General features: G+C 43.4%; 1 protein-coding gene across 1 annotated transcript; it reads right to left on the bottom strand.

Moving 5' to 3' along the window:
* Positions 1 to 1,615: 1,615 nt before the first annotated feature.
* Positions 1,616 to 4,289, bottom strand: LOC108935966 (arg8-vasotocin receptor-like). Its single transcript, XM_018754970.2, has 2 exons — positions 3,250 to 4,289; positions 1,616 to 2,286 (listed from the first exon to the last, which is right to left on the bottom strand). The coding sequence occupies exons 1-2, from the start codon at positions 4,151 to 4,153 to the stop codon at positions 2,003 to 2,005; spliced, it is 1,188 nt and encodes a 395-aa protein (XP_018610486.2). The 5' UTR covers positions 4,154 to 4,289; the 3' UTR covers positions 1,616 to 2,002.
* Positions 4,290 to 21,608: the final 17,319 nt, after the last annotated feature.

Here is a 21,608-nt window from a genome sequence, read left to right on the forward strand (position 1 = left end):
GTAACTTGTTCACCAGTACAAATGTAAATTCTGCAGACAAACTCAAGTGCCAATTTGGATATTTTCAAAAATGTTGGAAGTTTTACTGCTGGCAGTATGCTGTATGACAGATTAACTGTGACTCAGTATTAACATTTATGTTTTATTTGATATTGTCTGTGTGTGAACCATACATACGCCAGATAATAAAAATCACAAAGCTGCACAAACCCTTCGTAAAAGGTGACATAAAAGTGACACATTGCAATTGCCACTCCGCCCAAAGTCCGCAGAAATATTGTCGTTTTTCCAGTTTATTACCCTTTTGATATTATCACAGAGAGATGCAACCCCAAAGGGTAAATTACAAGCTCTAATAACAGTCAAACCCTCCACTGTATCCTTGCCGAACATAACTGGCAAATGTCATCGCCTTTTTCCACTTGAATTTTCATTTCATTTCCACTTTCAGTATAATAACAAATCTGGTACATACATATGCATGTGTTGGATGTAAGGAAAACAAAAAGACATGCTCACTGCATATTTGTATTATATTAAAACTGCTGTAAAAATTGTAAACACATAAAAGCCCTCAGAAGTCAACTTTGGGGTTCCTGAAATCTAACCGTGGTACAAAGAGGAACAGCACAAAGCGGTACGTGTCCTACTCTAGAGGTCAAGGGCATCGCTGAAGTGACAGTGTGACCTAATTAGTTTATTGTATTTTTAATTATAATAATAAGTGTATTAGTTAATGAACAGCTGGAAATCGTGTTCATGGGCTAAAACACCTGGGTAAGATGTAAGGAGCCTGCAGTAATTTTACAACCAGGTAACTCCTTGAGAACTTTTTTCCGTAAAAAGTGTAAGTTCATATGAAATGCAGTACAAGAATTACTGTATTACTGTCCCCAGGATACGGCGTCCATACGTTGTTTTTACATGGTATCAAATGTAAAGCTAACAGTCACAATCAATAGCACATTTAAAAATGAATCAACATGTCAATAAACTATTAGGCCTCTGTGAGCAAAAGCATACAGCTGAAACACTGAAATTTCCCAGCCATAGCAAATTTTTATATGAAAAATATTTCAGCCCTGTCATTACCCACATTTACCAAGTTAATTTTCATGCATTCTATGTCTGAATACAGTAGCAGATGTTTTATTATGTGGTTGTTAAGTTTTAAACAGATCATTTTCTAATTAGGAGATGCTGTAGAAAAGGAGCAGAAGGGATGTATGCTGTTATAATACATTTACAGTATGTTACCATGGTGAAGTTCTCAGCCGTTGCTGTTAGACTAGCATTCAAGAGATCCACCGTTGCTGCGCAGACCTAAGCAGATCCTGTGTATTTTCAGTCCAACGCAGGTTATAGCCAAAAAGAGTAGCAACGGGTACCGCGGTATCTACAGAAACTGATCGCTCACTACACCCCTCCCACACTGCTATGCTCCTCCATCTCTGGCCCCTTGGTGCTCCCACACACAAGAGGTCCAAAATCAAAAGCCTGAAGGTAAACAGTTCTGGTTCCAATGTGGTGAAATAAACCTCCCTCCATCCCTCAGAGCTGCTGAATCCTGCTCAACTTTCGAGAAGAATCTCAAAACAGTCCTACTTTTCCCCTGATCTCCAGTCTGTTCCATAAACTTACATTACCTGTTAAAAAAGTACTCCCTATCAGCTCTGTGTGTAGCTACAGGTGATGCGAATGCTGGCAAAAACGATGGTATTGGACTAATTGATGGTACTTTGGGGTGAAATGTACTTTTGTTCACTGTGAGCAGTAGGAAGCTTTGGAGAAAAGTGTCAGCTGAATCAATAAATGTGAATGTATTTCCAAACTCATCAAGAGAACAACTTTTTAAGTGCGTTTTTCCAAGGTCGCTCATTGCAGACACCTGCAGTGCTCTGGTGAGGCTTCCTAATGCTTTCATTCTCCACCTGCCGCTGCTGGAGATGACTGATGATGACCGCTCCCTCTGATGACCGATGACCGTCCCCTCGGTCCACCATCAGGTATCCACTGTCCCCGACCTGGCCGACTTGGACGACTGGCACGTGGGGCTGCACGTGGGGCTGCGGTGGACGATCCTGGTGAGCAGGGTGCTCCTCCTGATGCTGCTGTCCGACTCCTCCTTCCTGAACGCGTGCGCGTAGCGCGAGGCCTGGCGCCACGGGAGGCAGAGCGCAAAGTCGCGCAGCAGGTGACCGCTGAACACCATGTAGATCCAGGGGTTGCAGCAGCTGTTGAGGCTCGCGAGCAGCGCCGACAGGGTCACGGCCGTGTTCTCGGAATCTGTGCGCAGAGATAAGCGTCATATCAACCAAGACGACTCACATTATATTTATTATCACTATCATTATTATTATTATCATCATCATCATCCCGCAACCCTGACCAGGTCAAGTAATGAAACGGTATTATTATTATTATTATTATTATTATTATTCCGCGAACCCTGACCGGGGCAAGTAATGAAACTGTCTTATTATTATTATTATTATTCTTATTATTATTATCATTATTATTATTATCCCGCATCCCTGAGCAGGGCAAGTAATGAAACTGTAATATTATTATTATTATTTCAGCACTCCGAAATCGTTATTTCTTCATCTGTGCTTGACATATATTTATACAGTGATGTACGCCGTTCAGCAATCAATGTGCGTTATGTTCACTCATCATTTTCGGCTTAATTTATAAAGCATAGCTCACGTGTCATAGTTACACAAATCCTAAATATAACAATTACACCACATATCGAACCAGTCGATTTTTTTCCCCGCAATGTGTAAAGCTGCATGTTATACACATTTCCTCAAATGTTATGCGACATATAATTAAGACAATATTTTGATATTATAGTACTTATAACATTATAACGTCACATATAATCTTTTGGCGAAAATAAAAGAATATATTATTTGGATATTTTGACGGGTTGCTTGCAGAGCCTCGAGAGCCACACTGACTCGGTCGGTAACTTCCACAAAAAAAGAGATGTTTCAGAGTTTGAGTATTTCAGTCTTTCACTCATAAACCCCACTTGGCATAAACACAAGACCCTACTGTACTTCTACATGGGGTAACATGCGGCTCTGTCTGTGTCACATACCGGCACTTTACCGTGATTTTGCAGTTATTCGCCCAGGCTTATTTGGGCTGATAATAATATATGTGTCCACGACGAGTCAGGACGCAAGCGGAGCGAGGCTCGAGCCAGGACGACCACGCCCCCTGGCGGCGCGCACTCACCATGCCACGAGAAGTTCTCGTCCCACACCGACCACATCTGGACGATGAAGAAGGGCGCCCAGCACACAATGTAGGCCAGCACGATGACGAAGGTCATCTTCACGGTCCTCAGCTTCGCTCGGGATATGGTGGTCACGCTGCTCACCGAAGACTTGCCGACCAGACCGCTCGACTTGCAAGCCGCTCCCGAAGCGCTCTTCTTCTTCTTCTTCTTGGTCTTCGTCTTGTACCTGATGTTCATCCAGATGCTGCGGCAGATGAAGCCGTAGCTGATGACCAGGATGACCACGGGGACGAGGAAGATGCCCGAAGTGATCCAGGTGATGTAGGCTTTCACCCCCCACGGCTCCACGAAGTGGCCCCAGCAGTCGTACACGCCCGAGCCGTTCTGGATCTCGCTCAGCGAGAAGATGAAGTACTGCGGCGTGCTGAGCACGAGGCTGCACAGCCACGTGCCCGCGATCATCGCGTACGACCTGCGGGTGGGCTGCTGCAGGGTCTTGAGCGGGTGGCAGATGGCGATGTAGCGGTCCAGGGTCATCATGACCATCATGTAGGTGGAGGCGAACATGCCGAGCACCTGCAGGTGCTTCACGATCCTGCACAGGAAGTCGGGTCCGTAGAAGCGGAACGTGATCTCCCAGCAGAGCTGCGGCAGCACCTGGAAGAAGGCCACCACCAGGTCGGCCAGGCTCAGGTGCTTGACGAACAGGTGCATCCGCGACGTCTTCTTCTTGGTGTTGTGCAGGGCCAGCAGGACGCTCAGGTTGCCCATGACGGCCACCGCGAAGGTGACGCTCAGCACCGTGATCTCTATCTGGGCCACTTGCTCGTTTCTGCCGAACGGGTCGCTCTCGTTGCGCGGAGACGAGTCATTGGGATCGTTGGCGGGGCGCGCGGCCATCGGGCTTCGCGGGGGCGGCTTTTTCACCTGTCAGGTTGCGTCCATCCCGCGTGAGTGCCGGCCGGCGCGCGCCTCCTCCTCGCCCACGTGTGAACGCGGCTGGGATGCTCCGCTTCGCTCCACTCCGCTCCACTCCGCTTCGCCGCGGCTTTAAACGCGGCGCGCGCTGCGGGAGCGCTGCCTGAGCGCACCTCTTCGGCGGACACGCCCCCTTCGACGAGCCACGCCCACCGCCCGGCGCCGGCAGGCTATCGACCCGGCAATTACATACGCGTAAACGGACGCGTGTTTTCTTACGAGTTCGCAGCGAGAATATTCCATTGGCATTGTCCTCTTTTGTCGTTTGTCAGAGGCCGCGGAGGTAGGCGTCTGAAAAATTAATGAATAGAAATATAGTATTCTATTCATTATATGCAAATACGTCTTCGGCTGATTGGTCGCTGAGGCGCTGTTGAAAAATTCTTTGTTAGTTTTCGTGACGTCACTGTTAGGGCAGTGATTTCCAGTCAACTTTTTCGGCATTGCTTCAGTTTAATTTATTCGGGGAAAAACAAGTGCAATTCTTTTCACTGTATAGAAGCTCGAATAGTCATTATTTTTAAACAAGTGAACTGTTACAGAAACAATTGCGGCCTTGTTTAACGAAGGCCTACTTACTCAACTTTGTGTGGTGCTGGCTTTAAATTCAACTGAATGGAATATTATTTTCTGGAGAAATAATATTTCAGAAAGACGGTAGGTCTCGATGAGTGGTTCAATATGTTCACCCTGTACCTTCTGGTCAGTGCTCTTTTAATGGTCGACTCTGAAAAGTTAAAAGAAATCAGTTTAAGCAAAATGACCATAATGTGATAAATAACAAAATGCTACATTTCAAAAGACATTAAATTAATAACAGGCTAGGAATATTAAAGACAGCATTCACTGACCTATGTCAGGACCGAGTTTAGGGAAATCAAACTCTTCACGTAATAATGCGAGAAAGGTAATCCAGGAATGACAGTATTGCTTCTATATATTCAATAGACCCGTTCATCCAAAGCAACTCACATTTCTTTAGCCATTTATGCAGTTAGGGGATTATTATTATTATTATTATTGTTACTAGAGAAACTCAATTTAGGGATCCTGCTTAAGGGTAGTAAAGGAGGCGGTGGGATCGTGTCCCTAACCCTGCATATAAATTACAGCAGCGCCTTCGTCAAGGTGCTGGTAAATGATCCACGACCCATCCGTACCGTTTATTGTTACACAAAACAGTTCTGTGTTGTTTTCGGCTTAATTGAGGTAAGCTGGTTATCATTGACATTTTTACCTGCTTCAGTAATGAACTAAAGCTATCCTCAAGCAGGGCTTTCTTCCACCAAGATAACTAAATCACTACGTGTTTTCAAAGTTGGCTGTCACCTGTGCACAAGTATTTGGGGTATGCGAAATATTGATGTTTCGTGTCCTCGATTTAAGCAGGAAGGTTGAGATTTTTATTGTCGTGCTTTTCTTCTTTCCCCCTTTGGCCACTTCAGTGAAAACAGTCAGCTGAGAGCTGTTATACCTTGACCCGTGTTATGAACATGGTGGCGTGTGATTCCAAGCTGGCGCTTCCACTAATCGCAGCTCTCTGGCAGCATCTGATCGGTCACTTTCTGCTGCAACTGGATTCCTCAGTATCAAGAGTTCCAGCAACAATTTTGGCCCCGAAATGGATACTGCTTTAATGGATGTCAAATAGAAGCTACGCGCAAACGAGGCCCAGTGAATGTTTCTAAAATTATAAATCAGAAAAATTAAATCAAAGCTCAACAAATCGGAAAATAGGCCTGAGAACAGAATTCTTGGGGAATTTGCATTCTAGACGGAACGATCGCTTAAATCCTGGTTTGTGTCAAAATACTCTAAAGAGTGTAAGCATGAAAAGTTTGTAAAAAATGTTCTCAGGATGTTGCAAAAAATTAAATATTAGACCATATGTTTATTCGAGAAAACTTCTGTTCTCTGGACAGATTAATTATGATTCTCTGTCTCATACATGTGTCATATGTACACGTATATACATAGATTTTCTTAAGGGTTGTAATGAATGGAAAAAAATCACAGGTCGTGAACAATATGACTCAAAATACACTTGAGCTCTCGTCTTACAACAAGGCTGCCTGGTGGGGTGTGATCATGGTGCTGTTACCATGCAAAAATAATGTAGTGGGAAATCCTAACCATGCAAACGAATAAGGATTGCATATTTTAATATTGATACAGCAAAAAATTCCAGATTGTCGAACCACTGGAACTTGCAGGCTTTTGGTATCAAGTGAAGTACCCACTCATATGTGCTACCAGCTGCACTGCATGTGTGAGAGGAGAGAAGCCCTGGGGGGGTGAAGACTCAGTGTGAAACACTGTGAGGCCCCTTGGAAGGAGAATTGTTACTGCTCCGTGGTCATGCTAACATCTCGAAGCACAAAACCTCACCACCAATGAAGATCTGCCTGGTTCCAAACCCAAGGAAATGCAATTCAGCTGTTCTGTCACAGAGCTGAATATGAAACTGTGATATGATAATTAAAAAAGAATATACAGCAAAACAATTTTCTAAAGATGTTCCTTTTTCCTGAGAACTGACCGTCTGTTACCGTTATAGCACTAAAGTGAAAGGAATATAAAGCCGATGTGAAGTACAGAGTCTGAACTGGCCTGATGCTGCCTTGTTGCATATAAATTAAACATTAAACCTTATTTAGTCTTCCAGTGGGAAGCGATTTCAAGAAAAGCAGAGGAACAAATCAACACCCGAGCAGTGGCCGATATAATGATTATAACGATATAAAAAATCGAGGTCAAGCTGGGTCAATAGCCAATACACGAATAAAATCACACGCCAATTCCAGCAGTTGAGACTATTTTTGTTCTGTGCAATTTCCCTACTTTACTTCATGCTGGTAAATTATCCTTAAAATTATAAGACTTAAAGTCCATTAAACTCGGGTTGTTTTGCTGAAACTATATCAACTGTACTTAATCATAATAATAAACAAAAAATTTGCTTTTACAGTATGTGCAATTATAATACAGTCCAGGGCAGTTCAGTACAGATTGAAGTTTAAATTACATAAATTCTGTTTCTAAAGTAGGCAATTTTTCTTCAATAAAAATGTAACATATCTTTTAAATAACATTGCCATTAAATTCTTCATAGCTGTCATTGCATTCTTTTGGTTTTTTAGTGGATGAAAGCTATCCTGACGAAAATAATGCCTTCAGTATTCTTATTTTGTAAAGACATCCAAACATAGCTCATCATATACAACAGGATTGAAGAAAAAAATGATATCATTTTATCAAAAACATATTTTTAATTAAAACAGAATTGTTATGTGCTATTGCTGGAAAGGAGTTTAAACATAAGGCAATATGGGCAGGGGGTAGAGCAACGTACTTACCTTATGTTACTCTGGTAAAAAATTATCCAGCTGTATGAGTGGTTAAATAATTCTAAGTAGCTTAATGAACACTGTAAGCTGCTTTGGAGTGAAGTGGCTTTTTACCACATTTAAATCGGTGGTGAAAGAAAATGAAATGATGCATTTTGAGTTGGAGGCTCAATAAAACGCCCCTTTAGCGCCCCGGAGAAAATGAGAATGTGACAGAAAGTGAAAGATTAGGATCCAGATTACAGTGAGCCGACTGAACGCGCAAAAAAATGGCAGGACAAGGAGGGTAATCAGATGAGACGTTTGCGGGGTCATTCCTGTTCGGTCCAGGGAGAAGGTTGTTCTGCAGGAATGTAAATTTTGACTTTGCTTTTGTCATTTTATCGGTGAGTTTATCAGAGATGTCGACATTTTCAAAATATATTTGGTCTATGGGTGTTCGTATGTGGAGGGAGGTGCGGTGGTGTGATGGGTTTGACCAGGTCCTGCTTTCCGGTGGGTCTGGGGTTTGAGTCCCGCTTGGGGTGCCTTGCAATGGACTGGCGTCCCGTCCTGGGTGCGTCCCCTCCCCCTCCAGCCCTATGCCCTGTGTTGCCGTGTTAGGCTCCGGCTCGCTGCAGCCCTCCTTAGGACAAGCGGTTTCAGACAATGTGTGTGTGCGTGTGTGCGCGTGTGCGTGCATTCAAATGGAATTGTTCCTTACGAAAGGGCACAAACAGCATCTCTGAAACAAAGTGACATGTTGAGAACAATGTGACTTCTGGACCGTATTGTACAATTGTGTTAAAAAAATATGGTTGTAAACAAAATGCTTATGCTGCTATAACTACAGTCCACATGTATCACAGAGAAGAAACTAATTAGAACCTGAACCATTACTGGTTTCTGAGAATTTCTTCTTGAAATAACATTAGTGTCCGACTCAGGAGGAGGTTTCCATTTCAGCGCAGACACATCTGGAATACCTTACTGTCATCGACACAACTTTCACTCCTTATCCCATCAAGCTGTATGGGCTCATTTTGCGATGGCACGAGATCAGCTAACGCTCCGGAGCCTGGAGAGCAGAGCAGAGGAGCCGACAAACTCCATTTCTTTCTAACCGCAGAGGCGTTTCCATTGCGGACACGGCAGCTGATGCCAGACTCTCGGTTATTGACATTTTTATCAAAATGTATTACATTTCCCACTTTTCCTCCCCAAATGAATAAATTGTGGGATGTTTCTTATATAATGTCTGTTTCTCCGACGTTCGTGTTTCCGATGTGGTATTTCATAAACTTCATAATCTGTTGACTTGTAAGAGTTTTTGTTATAAAGTACATTTCAAATAGGTGCTGTCAATAAGTCGAATAAGAGAAATATGAATGCCTCAGAGTCTCAGTTCCGGGTTCTAACTCCCACTTATTATTCTAAAGACCGTGCTTTGCTAATGTGGCACAGACCACTTCAGTACAGAAAGAGTCACTAACAGAGGCTGATTTATTTATTGTACTGTATTTATTTCACTGATTAATACCACCAGCAACTGCCCATCTGGAAGGCAAATGCTCATCCTGCCTCAAGAATTCCATGACGGACTGGAGAACCAGGTTCCTGGGCTGAAGATCCCAGGAGGTGGAGCTGATCTCTGTGGACAACCAGGCCTGTGCTTTCATTGAGTTATAGGTGAGTGTCAGACCTTCAGATGTTTCTTCAAGACCCGTTGAGAAACTGCTTGAGGTTTTCATGGTGTCAGCAACACAATCTCATCTCTATCCTTATTATCCCATGGAAGTTCTCAAATCTCCTTATCAAGCGACACCACAAAATGGGACACCTCACTCACCAGAGAGGGAATCACAGAAACAGAACGGTCCTTATGATTACACTAACACTAACACCCCCCCACCAAGTACTTTTTCCACCAATTAAGAATCACCCTTATCAACAATCAAGCTGAGCCTCTTCACCAAGTTTTCCCTGGTGTGGTCCGTTTCCATGGCACCGAGCCGCATCCCGGTTTATCATTAGCCAGCCAGCAGAATAGGCATGCCGTAAAGCTAGCACTCTTCATTAATGGTTTATGTATTAGGGAAAATCAGAATACCCTGCTCGTGTCAGTGCGGTTCTGGTTCTCATGCGACTTTAGTGTTCGGAGCGGAAATTGCGCGATTCCCTCGTTGCTCTCTACAATACTTTATTTCACTTGTGTCCTTTGACTCCCATATGGGCCATATGTGGCGTGCTCTGTGCCTCAAATTATGCTAAATTACAAAGGAGTACATGTGAGACCGAGGGTACGGCACGGTTTGGTCGCATGAGCCTCACCTCCTTTCCATAAGTACCCATCACTAACCCACATGTGGGCAAACACGCGAGTGGTGCGAGTGGAAACTTGGTGAAAAAACTCGATTGGCTCCGCTTGTAACACATGCGGGGCCCACATGGCCATATTGCCTGGCTATTTCCATGACCCAGAGCTCCATTTGTGGACAGAATTTCCTGATTTTTCCAAATTGCACTTGGAATTTTCCCTCAGATTCGATGAAAACACATTGCAGGCTTCATTCCAGCGCAGAACAACTGCTGTGAACTTCACCATGCAGCTTCTCTGGATTTTTTTTTTTTCGGAAAATTAAAGGTTTAAGCGCGGGATCGTTGACTCGCGTGGCGAAAAAAGCCAGAGTGATGATGGCAAAGTTCTCGCAGCGAAGATGTTGCTGTTTCGACTGGAAAAAATGCCATCAAAGGTTCGCTTAGAAATGACTGAAGAACTTTTCTTTTTCCAGGTTTTCGTCTGATTCAATATTTCTGTTGTTCTTTTTCGTTCTTTGTTTCGGTGAAAATCCTCCCTTTTAGGCCACATCCCCAAACCTCAACCATCTGCATCTGAAAGTAGCAGGAGCCAAGTCATGTTTTCAGCACTACATGGAATTTAGCTGAGAAACAGCAGCATGATGAAGAATGTATACAGAGCAACGCATTGCAGAAGCCCCGAGACACTCTAATGGGCAGATTTTGGCATTGTTTTCCTTACCTCATTCCAATGCGGTAAACAGCCAGGATCTTACTCAGAGCCATTCCCTATTTAGGGAGCCAACCGTAGACCGCCTGAAAAGTTCTAAGCTGTACAGCTGCAAGCATCACATGGTCTTAGATGAAGTACAACTGTCCCGGTCAACTTTGTGCTGAAGTATGACTGGATGGTTGGACGGAATGGCACTCAAACACGTCCATGGTTGTCTGTAAATGCACGAGATGTAGGGTGAAAGGTCTCCAGCCAAACAAACTGATTCGTCGTCTTGCTCCGACTGGCAACCAGCCCCAGCAGATGAGCTCACGAACAGCAGCTCATGCAGGCTGAGGATGATGGGAACAGGTGCGATCACAATTTTTGTTCAAATGAAACGCTGCATTGTGTTCCTCTGTGTATTTTCATTGATTTATGCTGCTTTCATTATGGGCCCAAAGAAGTAAAACAAACTAAAGTATTGGCGAAATTCAGGAAGTCCTAAAAAATGTCGATGTACCTATAATTAAAGAGTAACATTGGAACTGTGGAAGTGTATTGAGTGTGGTGAGTTAATTATAAATAGTTAATTATAATGTACCATACAAAGTGATTCAGAACCTGTTTTTTTACCTTACATGATCCTTATTCCAGACATTGTTAAGTCAAGTGAGACCAGCTTGTCCACGGCACCTTGTTGGGTCTTTGCAGGCTCCTGTTACGAGATCTTTGCGTTTGCCGGTAATGATGTTTGCGCATACAGTAATTGAACCGTTCCACAGGTCCTCATACACTGTAATGAACCCCTGCACCTGAAATGCATTTATGCCTGTTGTGCTAATGTACAGTGTGTTTTTTTCATGTGGGTGTTTTTATGTAATACATTGTCCAAGATGCCCTGGGGTAAGTAATGTGTGTGAAATTAATTCTCTGGACCTGAATGAGTCTCACGTGGTATTAAATCACCCTTGTCTGCTGTGCATAGAAATAATATCCTGTGGATTATACACTCCTGTTCTTTTCCGTAGGAGCAGAAGTAAAGAACAAATTAGAGGAACTGGACTGAATATGTTCAGTGCGACTTGAAAATAACTGAAGCCCTTGTGTCTCCTAGTTTTACCACGAAATGATCGTCGCAGGAGAATCAGTGTTTCTCATGTGACATAATATGTGTGTAATGTCAAATTCCATATGTTGCTTTAGAGGAAATCGTGCGTAGTAGAAACATGCAAGTAGTGCATGCAAGCAGTTGGATTGCTTAAACCACGTAGGTAAGTAAAATCAGGGGTGTAAATCATAGTCATTTATTACATTTTTTTTTTATTTAGCAGACATTTTTCTCCAATGAAACCTATGTAGTGTTACTAGCCCACACACCTTATTCACCAAGGTGATTTACCCTGCTAGATACACTACTTACAATGGGTCACTCATCCATACATCAGTGGAACGCACTCTCTCTGCCACTCACACACTATGGGTGAAACTGAACAGCATGACTTTGGGAGGAAACCAGAGCACCCAGAGGAAACCCACACAGACATGGGGAGAACATGCAAACTCCACACAGACTAAGCAGGGATCGAACCCATGTCCTCTCGCACCACCCAGGCGCTGTGAGACAGCAGCGCTACTCGCTGTGCTACCGTGCTGCCCGTGTTATTAATTTTCTATGTTTATTTTAAGATTTAGCATTCTGATTTTATAAGTTTATTTTAACATTTTATACACAAATAATGACCATTCCTATCGGGTTCACATACTTTCGAGCAGAGCTGTAATGTACATGAGGATGATACCAGAATTACTGCTAACGATACTATAATGTACCGTGAATTCTATGCCCAAACAGCCCATGTGCTGTGAGACGGGAGCATTTCCTGCTGCCCAACATGTCACCCTTGTTCATTTCATCTTCTCCAACTCTTATTTTGTTTTAAGTGGAACATTTGGTTGTTTGAAGCAACAAGTTTAAGATAGTGACATTACATTTACTTGATGCTTTTCTCCGAAGCAGCTTACGGTGATAAGGTTACAGTTATTTACCCATTTATACAGCTAGGTAATTTTACTGAAGCAATTTTAGGGTAAGTACCTTGCTCAAGGGTACTGCAGTTAGAGATGGAGACTGAACCTGTGCCCTTTGGATCCAGGAGACAGTAGCGCCAACCACTACGCTACCGGTTGTCCTGATGAGCTCATCTCTGCTATGGTGAACTGATGGCTTGGTTTTATTTCCTTAAACCAGAGGAAAATCATAGTAAATTATACAAATTTAAGGATGCCAGGAGTGGTTCTATCCCTGAAATCCCCAAATCCAGCACTGCAGCAGTGAGGAAAAGGTTTTTTCCGTTGTTTAGTTTTATTTTACTTATTTAATTGGTGTCCGCCACACTCCGCTCTTACAGGCCATGTGCTGCTACCTGGTGGTGATGCTATTGGCAGTTGTACAGCCCTTCATATGATTTTATTGGATTTATCCCCCTCTGAGCCCACATTCCTCCGGGTGTCCAAAAGAGCTCATAACCCACAGCGCTGTGAGAAGGATTACTGCCCACATGTTCCACAAGTACCTCACGGGGGCTTGTGAGATAAACCTCAATGTCTGCTCCGAAAGGGAGATGGGCAGAGTCCGGGCCATTTGGAGAAATTTGCGCCAGTGCCACTCGTGTCTCCAAAGAGGAGTACCGTGCTGGTCCTGAGCATCCCCTTAAAACACAGTGGAGCCAGGAGAGTATTTTGACATCTTGCCTACAAACACCATGCTCTTACCCTTCTGCACCCTCTGCTAACCCAATTAGGATGAGCATCACGGGGAGGCTTCAGCTTCCTTCCGCGGTGCTCCGGGGCACATTTAGCATAGTAAATGAAAGGACCGAGGGTCAGAGAGCGCGTTCAGTTTTCACGAATTTGGTCACACGTTCCCGTCTGTTATCTGCCGCTTCCGGAAAGAAACAGTCAGCTACGTGTGTTTTGGCATTCAGGGACAATACATTTGCATTTACGTTGACATTTTCATTTAAATTTACGTTTATTCATTTCACAGAAGCTTTTCTTCAAAGTGACATGCAATTCAGAGTAAACAAAAAAGCGTCTCTCCAACAGACAGAGATGCAGACATCCGATTCACAAAGTACAGTCCAATACCAGTGCCTTTGACATCTTTATACTGCAGCTATAGCTAAACTGGAGCAGTTTTACTCACCTTGATTCCTGGCTTTGAACCCCACCTCCTGGTGCAGTACCCTCGAGCGAGGCACTTAAAGCACTCTGAATTACCCCGGTGAGAATACCCTATTATACATAAGAATGAATGTAATTGTAAACAGTTTAGGATACAAACCTAAAAAACAGTGTATAGCTAAACTGTCTATATAATTGGTAGGAAGATTTTTGTGGCAGATAAAGCAGTACGACTTCAGACAGGTGATCAGGAGAGAACTCCATCAGAAGGAGATGTGTTTTAAGATTTTTCGTAAATATTGAGAAGGATTCAGCAGCTCTGAGTGAAAAGGGGAGCTCATTCTTCCACAATGGAGTCCTTCTTGCTGGCATTGTTTCCATTTTGTGTGCAAATTAACCTTTCAGAAAAAAAAGCTGTTGCAGGACAATATCGAGACCACATTAGGACAGATTTGTTCAAAACCTTTAATGTCACCAAAGGCTGTTATTGATAATGGATGAGCGGATGATTCCGCAAGAGGACATGTTGGGGTTGTGTGATAGTTAAGAAAAGGGCCGCATTTCCAGTTTGGCCAATTCGTTAGTAAATATAATAAAAATAATAAAATATAAATTTTCATTCCCTCAGATCATCTTGTATTAATCCGTTAAATCAGCTGTTAAAAGAGGGACTTAAGGCATTTGAACCCTGGAGCAGTTTTATGGAGCCAATTTACCGCAGGCATTCCAAGTGTCACGGAACATCTGCAAGTCACGTAAATTTGAGTCATCTCATGGATGTCCATGGAGATCCAAAAGTCTCACAGGAATCAAAGTGAGGGGGGGAGGGGTCTCCTGAAAATGACCTCCATTACTGTGCAGTGAAGTAACATTGAGGTTAATATGTAGAAAACAATTAATCTTTGAACTGAAGTGAAACTACAGGGACAAGTTAGGGTCAATTTTGTGGTCAAACACAGGATTTTTACGTGATGAAAGCTGAGACAGACGTGATGATTAACCTCCTGTGGTCCTTTGGGCAAAAATCCCTGTGTATTCCTTCATGGATCAAGTGATGACATGAGACCATACGTTTATACGGTCTTCTCATTTGCTCATTTTAAGCAATTATCTTCAAGACAGATTTAGACACAGTGAATGCATAAAGGGTCCAGTCAAGGGTGAAATATCCTTGGCATCTCAACTGTGCACTCATTGACCTAACTTAGAATGAACAATGCAAACATAACATTTGAATGTCTCTGGGCAATATTACTGTATTACCCTTAAAATCCAGCAAAATTGGTATAATGAGAAGGCAGAAGGTTTTACAGTTTTGAAAGCTCTCAAAATGCATCTCTTTTGAACCACTTGTCTCCAACGCTCCTTCACGTCTGGCTGCTTGGTGGTCCCACACACAAGCGATCTAAAGTCAAAAGCGAGAAGGTTCTAGGTTCTGGCTCCAGTGTGGTTGAATGATCTCCCTGTGTCCCTCAGTACTGCTGAATCCCTCACAATTTTCCAAAAATGTCTCAAAGAAGATCTCTTTCAGACTCACTTCTTTCAGGATCTCATAACTACTTCATAGATGTTCATTATGTTATTTTTTATACTTGCCTTTGTATTTCCTATCAGTTCTACAAGCAGCTGGTGGTATTGGATAAAGTCGCTGTGCTCTGGGAATCCCATATTTGCAACTATAACTCTTGCCTGGTGGTGAAATACACTTTTTTTTTTTCGCCGTGAGTTGTCTTTTGCTTTGGAGGAAGCGCCTGCTAAATAAATCAATGTAATGAATCAATGTAAAGGAATAAATGCAAATGTAAATTTATGCAATAGCTGCTGCATTAAAAGCGAGTCCATCATTTCTGCTAGAAATAGTTTATGTTTTTAATAGAGGAAAAGCTTTCTTTTTTTTCAGTAATTCAATGGATGTTTGAATATACTGTAGTATTTTTTATCTTTTTTCTTTGTATAATGACGACTGCAGCATTATTTCTGGGTAAACGGATCTATTTTTACATTCAACAGGGAAGAAATCCTCTTACACATTAAAGTATGTGATTTGCTTTGACCTTTAAATAGGGACTTTTTACATCTGAATTCAGCAGGTAATGCAGAGGTTAAGGCCAAGGACTTGGCGCATGAACGTTGCTGGTTCAGGATGGATTTGTTGCTACTTTGCCGGTACCTTTGCGCGAAATGCCCCGCCTAAAAACCTCCGGTGAAAGTACCTAGTGTAAAATAGTGTAAGGAGCTTTGACTAAAAGCTACAGATCAGCAACAAATGAATAACATTGTCCATGTTTTAATGGAGCATTTCCTTTTTGGATGGTCAGTTACTCAACGAAACTGAGTGAAATGTGTCGAAGTGAAGTCCACCTGCTGCTTGAGATTCCAGGTTCTCAGCTCCAGTTCCAGCGGTGGCTCCACAGCAGCGCTCCCTGGGCTCCGAGCTGTGCACGCTAATCCTTCCTTAACCTTTCGCTTCTGAAAGTTCAGCTGAAGATCCGTAGTAGCTTTCGCTCAGCATCTGGTGACACGTAACCCAACCGCACGAAACCTGGTCTTATCTGAAACGCAAGCACGGGACACACACCTGTGTTTTCTCAGTATTAGTGTCTATGTAGGGTGCACTAACTATTCGGTTGTTTGGGAGCCTGTTGGGGGGTGGGCAGGAGGGATAGTCGTGAGAGTTGTCACCTTGATTCCTGGGTTTGAACCTCCTAGTGCAGTACCCTCGAGGGAGGAACTTAAAGCACTCTGAATTACCCCAGTGAGAGGACACACCCAGGACGGGACGCCAGTCCATTGCAAGGCACCCCAAGCGGGACTCGAACCCCAGACCCACCGGAGAGCGGGACCCGGTCAAACCCACTGTGCCCCCTACCAAATGAATATATTTAATATTTAAATAAAATTGTATGTCTCGCTGATCTGTTCGTTGCGCATGAAGTTTGTTTGGACCGCCGTCCGTGGCAGTGCTGTGCTACAAAGCAGTTCCAACCAAAGAACCGGGTTGTGTCTGAGTAAAGTGGCATGAAGGTCAGCCCTGGGGATTAGACACGTTGTTCCTGCTTATAACGACATGTTCTAGGAATCTAGCCACCCTCCATTCTTGTTCACAAACGGTCGCATTAAAGATTTAGTGTCGGATTAGAACGGCGCAAGTATTAAAAGTGCCCTCCTGTGATATAGCTCTTAGTGTGGCGCAGGCTCTGGCGTGTCCTGTAGGATCTTAATTGTTTATTCTTTATTATATCAATCATTTTTAAGCTTTTCGGTAATAGATGAAAGGTTTCTTCAACAATATGTTTTAATGTTTCAGTTGTGACTTTTCTCTCCATGTTGGAACAACCTGATTACTGCACACACATACCAACTGAAACCGCTTGTCCCATTCAGGGTCATGGGGAGCCAGAGCCTAACCCGGCAACACAGGGCAGTGGGCTGGAGGGGGAGGGGACACACCCAGGACGGGACGCCAGTGCGTCGCAAGGCACCCTAACGGGACTTGAACCCCAAACCCGCCGGAAAGCAGGACCCGGTCAAACCCACTGCACTACCACACCTCCTCCCTGATTACTGCGTTGTACTTAAATTTTGGTGGTAAACTTGACAAAGATTTGCAGTCCCCTGAAAGACCAGTTTAAAGTAATTATTTATGACACAGAGACACACTGGCAAGCTCTGCTCCCGAGGGACCTTTGCCACCTCTAACAGAACAGCTGGGATTAGCGTTTGGCAGGAGCCACGGACACTCTGGTCCCGGAAGCCACGGACGTGTCTCCGTCTTTGTCCAAGACATACTGATGCAATGCTGTTTCTGGCTGCGGTGAAAATCCCGACGGAGAAAATGCAGACCGTTCCAGAAAATCCTCTCCTGTATAAGATCGTTTCACCGTTATGAACGAGCCATTATGCGTTTATGAAAGCGGGCTGTAGGTCGTGGGGTTGCTACCCTGTTGGCTGCGGGTCTGGAAGGTTTCACTGTAGATTCTGGGGATATAAGATGTAGAGCTGGAATGCAGAATTGATGTGTGTTTGTTTGCATGTGTGTTTTTATACTCTCTCTCTCTCTCTCTCTCTCTCTCTCTCTCTCTCTCTCTCTCTCTCTCTCTCTCATAGCATAGTGGTTAGAGCTGCTGGATCCACATGTTGCAGGTTTGATTCTTGCCTCCAGCTGTAGTACCCTTGAGCAAGGTACTTACTCTAAGTTCCTCTGGTAAAATTACCCAACTGTTTGAATGAGTAAATAATTATCCGTTGCTTTGGAGAAAAGCATCAGATAAATGTAAACATGTTTGTTTCTTGTCTTTTGGTGGAATCCTTTGTCTACACCTCTTGAGGGTGGCAGGATTTTAGCTTCAGCTGTGTCCCTCAGCGGCTTCCCCCAAAAACGAAGTGGCCTACAAGATCGGGAGCAGCGGAAACAAGAGACGACGTGGAACGCAACTGTTGAGGCTTTGCGTGATAACATTTTCAAAAGCGGTTCGGCAAAAAGTTTCAGGAGTCGACCGAGAGCGGACATTTACTGTACTTTTACCCCGCTTTACCATTCCTGATTATTACAAAGCGTTGCTCACACAGCAGGACACTAACTCTGCTGAAACACGTGAGTTGTCTTGTTGCCCGGCTACACTGGGACCAGCTGACAGCCAGTACAAAGGGGACTCGAATTCAGAACAGCTTCAAATAACTTGTACTCTTTCGGGATGAACCGCTTTGGCTCTGCGGTCTTCATAGCTTGAAAAGACCTGGTTTTCACCAGGAGATCCATCAGCTCGTGACTGGGAAGAATCCGCTTCAATAATACCAGGGTAAGAGCTTCCTGGCTCACGCAAACTAATTTGGACGCCGCCAGTGACATCGTGGGATGAGTTATTTCGACAAGACGCAATATCTGCTCTCTCTCCAGGCGCCGCTGGGAGGAATTTCCTCACCTGTTGTGAGACGTTTGTTTCCTGCTGCGGAGGAAATGTCTCTGCTCTTCGAGTCTTCCGTCGTTTCCTCATCGACGTCGTCAAAGAAAAATTTCGTTTCTCCCGAGTCTGAAAGACAAGTTTTGAAAAACAGAAAGGCACAGGTCGGGGGGAGGGCACACACACACACACACACATTTTCAGAACCGCTCGTCCCTTACGGGGTCACGGGGAACCGGAGCCTACCCGGCAACACAGGGCGTAAGGCCGGAGGGGGAAGGGGACACACCCAGGACGGGACGCCAGTCCGTCACAAGGCACCCCAAGCGGGACTTGAACCCCAGACCCACCGGAGAGTAGGACTGCGGTCCAACCCACTGCGCCACCGCACCCCCCTCCGGGGGGAGGGCAATGATCAAATAATAGGTGAACAAAAAGTAAATAATAAGTGAATAATAGGTGAATAATAACTTAAAAATAAGCAAGTAGGTGAATAAGGAGCAAATAATAAGTGAAAAATAAATGATGAATAAGTGAATAATAAATTAAGCATAAATGAAGAATAAGTGAACAATAAGTGAACCATAAATGAAGACTAAAATAAATAACCATTGCATGGTAAAACAAAAGCACATAAGGGGTTCTTATACTTTTGGCAGCACTGTAGATGCAGGCACGCGATTGTGGAAGTGCAGTGATTTTGTTTGACGTCACCATTTGTATCATAAGTGAACCATAAATGAAGAATGAGTGAATAATAAGTGAATGCTTCACATCTCCTTTCATTCCAAGTTCATTGTTTCCGGTTTCAGGGAAACTTCACATATGAACAATGACAACGATTTAGCCGTGAGCTTCAGCTTCTTCCATGTCTTCTGCTCTAATATGTTTTGTCCCCAGGAACCCTGGCAAAGAGCACCGAGAGGCAGTGATTTCGGATGCCACGGGCACTTCAAAGTGCTCCAGCCTCAAGACAACGGAAACGGAGCGAGAAGCTTCCGGAATGGGCCTTCTTTGATGCTACCCAAGGTACTCACCTCAGTTAATGAGCTCCATGGGGCAGCACAGGTGACGAGGAGAGAAAAAGGATTCTCACAAGACACCCGAGACCCAGAACGGTAAAAAAACCGAGTACATGAAATAAAAGTTCTGGAAAGTTCCCTCTTCTTCTACTGACAAACAAGCTTACATAACCTAAATAACTTTACTTATTTGCAGCTTTCCTTGCAAAGTATACTTGCAATCAAAGTAAGTCTCTGCCTCAGTTTAGTTGCTAAGCAACTGATAATCAGTGTTATAATGATAACAACGTTATACAATATCGGCAGGGAGACCCTGTGGAGCCGAGCACAACAGCCTTCAGCCCAGCAAGGTTTACGTGTCATTTTAATCCACCAGAAAACATCTTTAAATTACAATAAAATCTTTCCAGGTTTTGAATAAAAGGAGCAGAAAGAGTAACTGGTGCATCAGCCAGCTGGGGATTTATGGACTTTGGAGCATCATATCCCTATAGGGCACAAACAGTAACTTGTGTTTACATTTGGTCATTTAGCAGACACTTTTCTCCAAAGAGACGTAGAACTCTGCAAAAATAAAAGTGCATTTTTCCAACAGATGGAAAGATATATAGTGCAGCTTGAATGTATGTGTACCCTTTTGCAGGAATGTGATCAGGATTCAACTATCCTGAGTTTTGCGCACTCGAGCGATGAACATCGGTGCATAAAGTGGAAAGAAACAAACTAGGTTTACTTAACAATTGCACATCTGCAGCTATGTCTCTCTTTCTCCTAATGTAATGCACAAACTGTATTTCCTCTGAGATGTATGTTGCTTTGGAGAAAAGCGTCTGCTAAATGAGTAAATGTAAATGTAGGGATGGTCATTATTCTTACATAAAATATAAAAATAAATGTATAAAATCTGTTAAAACCTGTCACTTATTTTTACACCTGCACTACTTGTGTGTTTCTACTACACACACGATTCCCTCTAAAGTAACATATGGAATTGGTCATTATACACTTTTTATGTCACATGAGAAGCACTGATTCTCATTAAATAACCATTGCATGATTAAACTAAGGCACATAAGGGGTTCTTATACTTTTGGCGGCACTGTAGGTGCACACATGCAGTTGTCGAAGTGCAGTGATTTTGTCTGACGTCTCCATTTATAGCAGAGTGCATTACATGGGTACCTGCATAGAGAATTTGTAGGGAGCTGAACATTTTAAAAAAAAGAAATACAATTAGCAGTAACAACTGTAGAGTAGCCACATGTGGAAAAATGTGAAAATAATCTTAGAAATCAGCCTACTTGCTTCGTTCCAGGATTGTGGTCAAAGGATGGGGGAACCGTCATAATTTGAACGCTTTTTTCTGTTAATCGCACATTCCGATCATTATTTTCCTGACAAACCGATTTATAAACGAAATAGGAACTTTCAAAACTTTCAAAATTCCAGCCCAGTTCACGGAGGATCTCAGTGCCCCCCCCCCCCCCAAACTCCCTACCCCACTGCAGTTTTCAGCTGACACCTGAAATGAACTAAACGGAGTATAAATATTGATCAATTTTTCTGGCGTTCAAATAAATCAGAACTAAAAACACACAAACGGGTTTTCATTTTTAAAACATATTAATGTGATGCTTTTCAATAAACCCAACTAAGTGTCATAAGAAGAGTTTGGCTGCACTGCTGGTCTCTCAGACCAGGTCAGCAAAGCACAGCTAATAAAGCCCCCCGGGACCAGCTGTCCATTCCAGCAACTGTCCAATATCAAACTTTTTTAAACAATACACAGCAACAGCAATTTCTCCCCATCAGAAATGACAAGTTTGTTCTCCGAGTCCAAGACTCGTCTAAAAAGTGTCTAAAAAAATTCTCTCTGCTCCGGGAGTTTTGATAACTGCTTTTTGCAAAGAGAAAATACACCTTTTGGGAATA

Source organism: Scleropages formosus, chromosome 5 (genome assembly GCF_900964775.1).
Source record: "Scleropages formosus chromosome 5, fSclFor1.1, whole genome shotgun sequence".
Lineage (NCBI taxonomy): Eukaryota > Metazoa > Chordata > Actinopteri > Osteoglossiformes > Osteoglossidae > Scleropages > Scleropages formosus.